The 10,119-nt window shown below is 37.3% G+C and overlaps 1 protein-coding gene across 1 annotated transcript; it reads left to right on the top strand.

Moving 5' to 3' along the window:
- Positions 1 to 4,006: 4,006 nt before the first annotated feature.
- On the top strand, positions 4,007 to 8,118 carry dlx4a (distal-less homeobox 4a). The gene is made up of 3 exons (XM_076982244.1): positions 4,007 to 4,595; positions 5,528 to 5,721; positions 7,471 to 8,118. Exons 1-3 carry the CDS (start codon positions 4,304 to 4,306, stop codon positions 7,720 to 7,722), a joined length of 738 nt encoding a protein of 245 aa, XP_076838359.1. The 5' UTR covers positions 4,007 to 4,303; the 3' UTR covers positions 7,723 to 8,118.
- The last annotated feature ends 2,001 nt before the right edge of the window (positions 8,119 to 10,119 follow it).

Raw genomic sequence — 10,119 nt, 5'->3', positions numbered from 1 at the left:
TTTTTCCATACAGAATGTTTAAAATGATTTCTTCTGAATTAACTCAAAGAAACTCAAATTAACTCAAATGTAAAAATAGTGCAGGGGAATATTCTCCATAATATGATAGTTTATAGACTATAAAGATATAGATTTAACCTGATGTGTATCAATCACAGTGTAGCACAATAAAGCGCTAACCTACAAAGGCTTGGTAGCAGCACCTTTCAACTTCAGGTTTAATATGTCTTACACTATCTCCACACAGTGAAGGTAATTGTTTAATTCATCCCCTATTCACTGTCTTAACAAAAATGTTATGATTACTGTTGTAATTGATGATGATGATGATGATGATGAGGAGGAGGAGGGGGGGGTGGTGATGCACTCTTATGAACTATAAATAACTACAAAAAAAGGTACTAGGACAATATGTTTTCAACATTTTTTTTCAAAGATGAAAACTGCAGAAGTGGCAAATGGTTGAAGGCCAGGACCGTATCGTCTGTCTGTGCAATGTTCGTTTCAGAATCAGGGTGGATTAGGTGTCTACGCGGTTATTGAAAAACGACTATCCTGTATTTTAATTTGTGGCCCACATCGCAGCGCAATTACAGCCCAGCTGAGATGACAACTGTGAAGTGGTTAGACCACACGTCAGTAAAAAAGAAGATGAATCGGAACTTCGCTACAATGCCTCGCTCAGTTATGGTATTTCAAAGCAGAAAGTGCCGGGGAAGGCGAAGCTTTATATTATATTGAAGAAGTATAGCAAATGTTACACATTTCGCAACTTAGCAGTATTTACACGCAGCATGAGGTCTCGCGGCATGGCGAAGGACAGCAATGTAACCAAACGGCTACAGCCTAGCGCTAATATCGGCTACGCTTCCTCTATAAGTTTCACTGATATATAATACGGTGCCACTCTGATATAACAATTTTCGTAAATAGTTTGTGTGTTCACAAATTTCAGCACCACAGAGCGTGGACAGCACAGCTGGTGTACAATGGCCCTGCGTAATGACTTTCCATTTCCAAATGACTATAACGGGGCGTGTACTATACACTAACTCAATAACTCCACCGCCGTTACAACATATGTCACAGTTGTCACTACAGCGCAGAAAAGAAATAGGCCTTAGGCAAAAATTATTAGCCACTTTGCTGATATGTAGCTAACGCAATAAGGTTGTAGGCCTACAGCAACACTTTTAAGCCAGTCTTCAGGACTACTGGACAGGATCGTTTTACAACAGGAAACAGTCAAGTGACCACTGTGTAAAAGATTTGCTGGTCGCCTGTAATTTGATGGATCATTTTATAAGGACTAATATCAATCAAAGCACAGAGAATGCAAAAATGTCTTGATGGGAGGAAGAATGCACTGATCGGTTTAGATATCACTTCCTAACGAGGGAAATCCAAATAAATGAAAATAAAAGGTGAATCTTGGACTATGGTTAAAATAAGAGGTGTACATCTTCACTACTTCAGCATCGGGTTGAGAATGCGTACTTTTTTACTTACTTTTGTGTTAAAATAGGATATATTAAGATGGCACTTTTCAAATATCCTGAAATCATTTTAATAATATGTTGCGCTTTATATTCATACCAGTTGCAGTAAGGGTTTATCTCCTGCAAACAAGATATGATTTTAGAATTAATAGAAATAGACGAAACACGAACCGAAATAGCACCCAGCCTAAACTATTGTTTCATTACGTCCACTAATTAAATAATTACGTTTAAAAATATATAGGTCCCATTTATAAGCTGTGGAATATTTCACCAAAATGACTATGAGTTTACTTGCAAAAAAGGTTAGCGTTTTAATACAGCAACATTATCGTGCTGGCGTTATGTTTAGACTAGCGCGCTGGATTAAATTACATTCACGCTTATGTTGAGAGTGCTTCGTGAAAATAGCGCCAAGTAAAACCAAAGTTGCCTAATAGTTTAATACAATATGGCACAAAACGTAAAACAACGACGTAGGCTATACAGTTTTTTTGTGAAATACGGGTCTATTGGTTTCTTATATAATGACAAAAGATGCAGATTACACCCATATAGGATGATACTTCGGTGAATAGGCCTAGTTTTACCACGGAGTGTGCGATTGTTCATCCTGTATTTGAGACTAAGACACTATAAATGGTTAATTTATTTCCCAAGTGCGCTGTTTTGCAGATGAATAATCTACAATAAGAAATCGGATTTTTTAAATTTTTTTGGGAGGTGCCGGGGTGGAATCAGAAACATATCCTACCTACATTTAAACTGATTGTGTTGCGGTTAAGTCAGTCAGCACAGAACGTAAAGATCGAGAGCAAGTTTATTTTGCATTACGCAAACATACATACTGTACATATTTACGCACAGATGTGGAGAACGTGGGGAGTGCTGACGCCACCGGGTCTGACTGGAGTATTGTGATTAAACTCGCTAACCTAGACCTGGCTAACCTGGCTTTGTTCCTATATCAATGTAGCTCATAATTACAGACATGCCCAGTGCCTCTTCATCTCCTCCTCCTTCTCCTCAAACTTTTTCTTTTCCTTTTAAGTTATTCATGCCACCAAAAGTCAATCTCTCAAAACAAATATATATATATATATATATATATATATATATATATATATATATATATATATATATATATATATATATATATATATATATATAAAGGAATATATATAGCTATATATTTGCGAGTTGAGTATCATATAGCCTAGTATTAATGATTAGTGATGATGTAGAACAAAGATAACAATATTCTTAATCTATACTTGACAAAAGAGGTATGTAAAAAAATTAAATACGTTACTCTGCATACTTTCAATCCCCTCTATTTTGTTGATGTCATTGTGTTTGTGTTTATTAACCATGCGGTGAACACACACAGGTAAACCAGCTGCCGCATAATCATAGCGACATTTTCTCAACGGGCTGCCGGGGACCACTAGATACATTCGAACTGGACCGATCCGGAACAGGTTGACCGACATTTGACGATGGAGGCGCCTAGATTACTTTTGCCGGTGGCAAGAGCAGGAACCTGAGTAGGCTAGGCAGGAATGGCAGGTACAGAGTATGGGGTTGGGCTGCGCAGCGCTTAAGGCTGTACCTGTTCAGGAATGTTGGCGCAGTGTTAAAGCCAGGGCTGATGATCTGAATATTTATATACACGCACATTCCCCGGGCTAATGACACGGGCAACGATCGAGTTCTCCTGGGTGTTTTGTTCTTTTCGTTACATAGAAAGCAATGCATTAACTGCCTACCAAGAAGAAAAAACACCGGAGACCAGTAGAAGGCTGACGACTGACTTCCTATGACGTCTTTTCAAAACCTAGATGTGTAATAAACAAATAAACAAATAGCCTAAACAGTCAGTGTTGATCAACAAATGCTATGGAAACGGGACTTGAGAGCAAAACCCAAGACAGGAATTTACTGTAATAATACAAGCAAGGTAGCCTATTGCCTTGGCCTAATTCACCTCTTATTTTTATTTGCGTAAATTCACGTAATAAACGTAGATATCACAAACGAGATACTTGTTTTTTACTGTTACTGTTTTACTGTTACTATTTATAAAATAATACCCTGGCACGTTTTGTCCTAGTCGTGTATTCCAGATAGAGGATGCCATCTAACCTCTAGATGGGGGCTGCGTATCTTCTCATAATGCCTAACTCGGATTTTACACCACACTCGCATCCACTGTAACTCGGCTATGGTGTTTCCTAGTTCGGGTTCATGAAGATTTCTGACTATTTTTTCTTTACGGTCTCTCTTAATTTAGGTAATGTCGGAGCGTATGTACAATTTATTACTAATTAGCAAGCTTCTTTGTTATTTTTATTACTATAATTATTTATCATCATCATAATCATCATCATCATCACTTGAAAGCATTGCTTAAAGTTAATTTTTTTAATCTGGCAAAAGACGACTGAGCTTCATTATTTTTGCCAATTATAATTCGGTGTATATATTTTTTAAGAAAATATTTCTTGAAGTCGTAGGCTAAGTTCTTTTGTTCTTGCTGAGTTACGTAGGCGTTGAACGCAACCAATGAGCAAAGGTGCCCAGGGAGCCTGAGAGAGCCTGAACGGAGAGGTGAAGGGAGTTCAAAACCAATCCGCACACTCCGTACGTAATTTCACTGTGACAGCCAGATTGGGTGCGTCGCCTTTCGGGGAAGTTTATGATTTAACGATTAAAACACGGAGACAATGGAGATCTTTTCCTTTTATCGCTGTATCTATGGCGCTCTTCATCGTATCTCGCACTAATGGACCTCACTCTGGAAAATGACTTCTCTATCCGATAGTTTGATGACCTCGGACCCTTCTAAATCGGCGTTTTTGGAGTTTGGACATGGCTATCCACCTCACCAACAGCCGTCGGCGGCATATACGCACTATCCTGTCCATGGTTTGCATCAAAGCGGAGCGCAGCACGACGTGTCGTTCTCCTCTGGCACGAACTCTTACCGCCCGCTGGGGTACCATTACAGCGGCGTGGGCTCGCATCACTCTGGCACGTACCTGGGGTACCAACGACACAACCACAACGGTGGGCACTCAAGACCAGACGAAACAGGCAAGAACATTACGCATAATGATAATATTCATTATTGGCTTACTGCGTGGTATATTTAAACTGCAAAGTAGCTTACAAACGGTACAGCAAAAAAAAAAAAAGCTTGAAACTAATAAACAAAGCATATATTTCACCACCACCACTTACTGCACAACTATAACCTTGCGAATACTAAGAATATATATATATATATATATATATATATATATATATATATATATATATATATATATATATATATATATATATAGTCTAATCCATATATCTATACGCGTGTTTGATTTGCATATAGCCATTATCCGTATATTTCTTATTTAGATTATAGATTATGATAGAATAAGGTGGCTTACAAAATCTTATTTTGCAACTATATATATTCGATATATTTTGATTATTTTTTTGCAGACGAAGACCTTGGTTAATGAATGAGAGTTTTCAGTGATCATTATTTGGACAACCTGAAATAATAGCAGCAGTAGTAGTAGTAGTAGTAGTAGTAGTAGTAGTAGTAGTAGTAATAATAATAATAATAATAATAATAATAATAATAATAATAATATAATTACAGATGAATGGTTATTGATTAGTGAGAGTAACTTTTCAGTTCAGCATTTCACTAATATTATTTCTGTGTTGTATGTCGCATCATCCCCTTGAAAAATCATCACATTAGTCAAGGCCCACGCGCACTGGAGGCTCATACAGCACACGTGCCAAACTACTGAACACAGCAGACTGAACAAACCATACTGCCATCTTTAGCTTGGCATTAAGAGCAACCTTTCACTTTTATCTCTTTTGTTAAGTCTTTTGTATAGTTAAACTATACTTAAATAAATTATTTTCATGGGGTTTTATATTTATTAGCTTCAGTTAAGTTTCAAACAATGATTCTTGGTATGCTGCTAATATGATTCCTCTTTTCCTTGAAGATTCAGAAAAAGCAGCCGTAAGTGAAAATGAAGAAATACGGTTAAACGGAAAAGGGAAGAAAATTCGCAAGCCTCGAACCATCTATTCCAGCTTACAACTGCAAGCGCTCAACCAGAGATTTCAGCAAACACAGTACCTAGCTCTGCCAGAGCGCGCGGATCTGGCGGCGAAGTTGGGTCTGACCCAAACCCAGGTAACACGACCACACTCACTATGACCTGCATAGGCCTACGGTTCTATCATTAATGTCATTAGAACCGACATAGCTATATTAGCTACTATTACAAATACAAATATATATTCTCTATATATATATATATATATATATATATATATATATATATATATATATATATATATATATATATATATATATATATATATATATCTATAGAATATATATATATATATATATATATATATATATATATATATATATATATATATATATAATTATATATATATATTCTATAGATAATAGATTATAATTTAATATATATATATAATATAATAGATTCAAATTATAAATATCAAAGCTATAAATAATAGATTCAAATAGATAATAGATTATATACACATATATACACATATACACACATTATATATATATATATATATACATATATATATATATGTATATATATATATATATATATATATATATATATATATATATATATATATATATATATATATATATATATATATATATATATATATATTTTGAGAAATGCATCTGGACGCATTGCTTGTGAATTAATCTGGTTAACTGGTTAATCACAAATTTGCTATAAGCCTTTTCTCCATTGTGACCCTTTAGCCTCGTGTTCCGCGTGCGTGTCCACGTCTAATTTTATGAATTTGTATTCAGCCTTTTCATCTTCACAATCACTGAAATGAACTGCAGTGCTGACGCAATTAAAATAACGCAAAGCAAAAATATTGCATTGCGGCTGATTTAAATAGAAACATCAGTAGGTCACCAGTTATTAGTCCTCACTTTGTGTTAGAATTGTTCGCGTTGTGGTTGTTGTGTGTATTTAGTATTTTTTCTGTTAAACAAGAGTCCAAAGAGGAATGTTTGAAATACACAGCATGCAAAAAAAATGTCTATTCCCCCTTTTGTTAGTGTAGGTTTACCACTAATTATAGTGTAATATATTGTATTACCCATTCCAATAGAGAAAACAGTATGCCTCAGTATTCACAGAGTACACAGCGACTGTCAAGCTTTTGCAACATATTACAGAATATATTATACAGTAATTAACGGCACACACTGCCTCAAGAGCTAAAAGAGTAAAGTACAGAATGACCTACATCTGGCTTTTTTCTACTCTCGTTTGCACTCTGGGGTTACCGTAATCCATGTTTAAATGATTGCTTGCACATTGTGAAGCATCATGTCAATCTCAGTTGGTCATTCTTTCGCTAGTCTACCTGTGTCAAAAAGCTTTGACTGGGTTTCATTATTAATTTCTATATAAAATGACACACTAATTATGTACAAATGCAAAATATTATTTTCATTATATACTCACATTTATTTTAACAAATGTCACATTTATTTAGGTATACCTTCCGTGTCGGTGCCAAACTGTTTAATCCTAACCCTCATACAGAGCCAATCCCACCCGCAGCAGGTTAAATGCGGGCAGCAAAGGCCGGGTGATTTCTTTACTAACATTACAGCCAGCTCACAACTGCATTTGCATCCATTTTATAACTGTCACTGAAGCAGCTCAGAATATGTGATTCAGTATAGATATTTGTGTTTAAATTTAAACCAATTTTTACATGAAGTGACTGATTCTCTCAAACCTGTATGTTTAGGATTTAAGACATAAAAATATGGTTATCATGATTATTTCCAATGTTTCTCAAAATGTTTACGCAAAGTGTGGTGACTGGGCTCTACTAAGCTGTGATCCTCTGTGCACAGGTTAAGATCTGGTTCCAGAACAAGCGGTCCAAATACAAAAAGATCATGAAACATGGGTCAGGTGGCCCAGAAGGAGAACACCTTCAAGCAGCCGCTGCCCCGGGAACAGCCTGCGCCACGGCGATGCCTCCATTATGGGATGTTCCTATATCAAACAACAGTGCCCCCATACACACTGGAGGATATATGAGCTCTTTTGGGCACTGGTACCCAGGTCACCATCAAGACACTGTTTGGTCCGAGCTGAAATGACACGTCTGAACAAGGGGGAGGACCCGAGTTCACGTTCTCATTCACTACACCAGCCCGAGAGTCTCTGAGAGCAGCGTCCTAAAATACATCAACCACAGCCCACTCACACAAACTCAGTCTCTGTACTTTGAAGACCGATGAGGTCAAATTTGGGATTATTCAGAAGACACATCGACATGGAATCAGCTTTCCTACAAATTCTGGATTCTTTTCAGAGCGACCTTCTATGCCAATCATTTATTTGTATTTGATGTTATTTATGTTTATGTTTATGTAACTTTTCATTAATTTCTAGGATGCATAAATGAATATCATGACCTGAACATTTGAACTCCAATTTCAGTATCTCTCTGGCTTAGAGCAAGGATCATTAAAACAGGACAGATATGAAGCATATTCTTCTTTGTTGTGCAGTACCTGAATTCAGTGGCATGATGGTTGTCAAGGAATAACCTATAAGAGAGCAAAAACATTGTACAATATGTCATCTTATTTCAACTGACTACTGTTCCAAACATCTGAACATGATGTATAACAATATTCTAATATACAAACGACTTTCAATTGTTCCTTGAAATGAGTAAGAGTACTAAATATGTCATTTTCCATCTCTTAATCATTCAACTGGCTAATTGTGACACTGGCTGGCCATGGTCTCAAGAAGAGATATAAACAATAATTCTAATTTTGATTGGTTGATTGTGACAATGGCAGGCCATGGTCACAAGAAGAAGAGACATAAACAATAATTCTAATTCTGATTGGTTGATTGTGACGATGGCAGGCCATGGTCTCAAGAAGAAGAGCCATAAACAATTATTCATATTCCGAATAGCTAGTACCACTGTGGCATCCAGTCCGCCCAGAATGGAGAATGCTGTTATACTTGTTTGTGTTTAGTCTTATTCTGTCTCTTGCTTTATATATTTTTAGTAAGTACGTACCATTTATTTACATGGTACATTTACACAACTGATATTGATCCAAAGTGCTGTACAACAATGAAACACATTCGATCACTTCAAAGACACAGTCACAGCACAACAGACACAAAATTATATTTCATATGACAGATAATGTCTTCGGTGTCCAAATGCTAGTACATAAAAGTAAGTTGTGAGTCTAGTTTTAACCTTTGCTAAACAGGAAGCCCTTCTGATTTCCGTAGATTCCACAGAGTTCTACAGTGTTGGAGCGGCGACAGTAAAAGCAAAGTTGCCCTTTAACCTCCACCCAGCGTGAGAGAGTGGAGCCTGCAGTGAAGATGACGTCCAGGATGAGGGAACAGAATACAAACACAGACCATCCAACATATACCAGCTCAGGTTTAGGTTATACCAAACAGGGAACAGAATACGGACACAGACCATCCAACATATACCAGCTCAGGTTTAGGTTATACCAAACAGGGAACAGAATACGGACACAGACGATCCAACATATACCAGCTCAGGTTTAGGTTATACCAAACAGGGAACAGAATACGGACACAGACCATCCAACATATACCAGCTCAGGTTTAGGTTATACCAAACAGGGAACAGAATACGGACACAGACGATCCAACATATACCAGCTCAGGTTTAGGTTATACCAAACAGGGAACAGAATACGGACACAGACGATCCAACATATACCAGCTCAGGTTTAGGTTATACCAAACAGGGAACAGAATACGGACACAGACCATCCAACATATACCAGCTCAGGTTTAGGTTATACCAAACAGGGAACAGAATACGGACACAGACGATCCAACATATACCAGCTCAGGTTTAGGTTATACCAAACAGGGAACAGAATACGGACACAGACGATCCAACATATACCAGCTCAGGTTTAGGTTATACCAAACAGGGAACAGAATACGGACACAGACGATCCAACATATACCAGCTCAGGTTTAGGTTATACCAAACAGGGAACAGAATACGGACACAGACGATCCAACATATACCAGCTCAGGTTTAGGTTATACCAAACAGGGAACAGAATACGGACACAGACGATCCAACATATACCAGCTCAGGTTTAGGTTATACCAAACAGGGAACAGAATACGGACACAGACCATCCAACATATACCAGCTCAGGTTTAGGTTATACCAAACAGGGAACAGAATACGGACACAGACGATCCAACATATACCAGCTCAGGTTTAGGTTATACCAAACAGGGAGAGAATACGGACACAGACGATCCAACATATACCAGCTCAGGTTTAGGTTATACCAAACAGGGAACAGAATACGGACACAGACGATCCAACATATACCAGCTCAGGTTTAGGTTATACCAAACAGGGAACAGAATACGGACACAGACGATCCAACATATACCAGCTCAGGTTTAGGTTATACCAAACAGGGAACAGAATACGGACACAGACGATCCAA

Source organism: Brachyhypopomus gauderio, chromosome 2 (genome assembly GCF_052324685.1).
Source record: "Brachyhypopomus gauderio isolate BG-103 chromosome 2, BGAUD_0.2, whole genome shotgun sequence".
NCBI lineage: Eukaryota > Metazoa > Chordata > Actinopteri > Gymnotiformes > Hypopomidae > Brachyhypopomus > Brachyhypopomus gauderio.
Note: the sequence above shows the minus strand (reverse complement) of the source record. Positions and strands in the feature narration are given on the sequence as shown.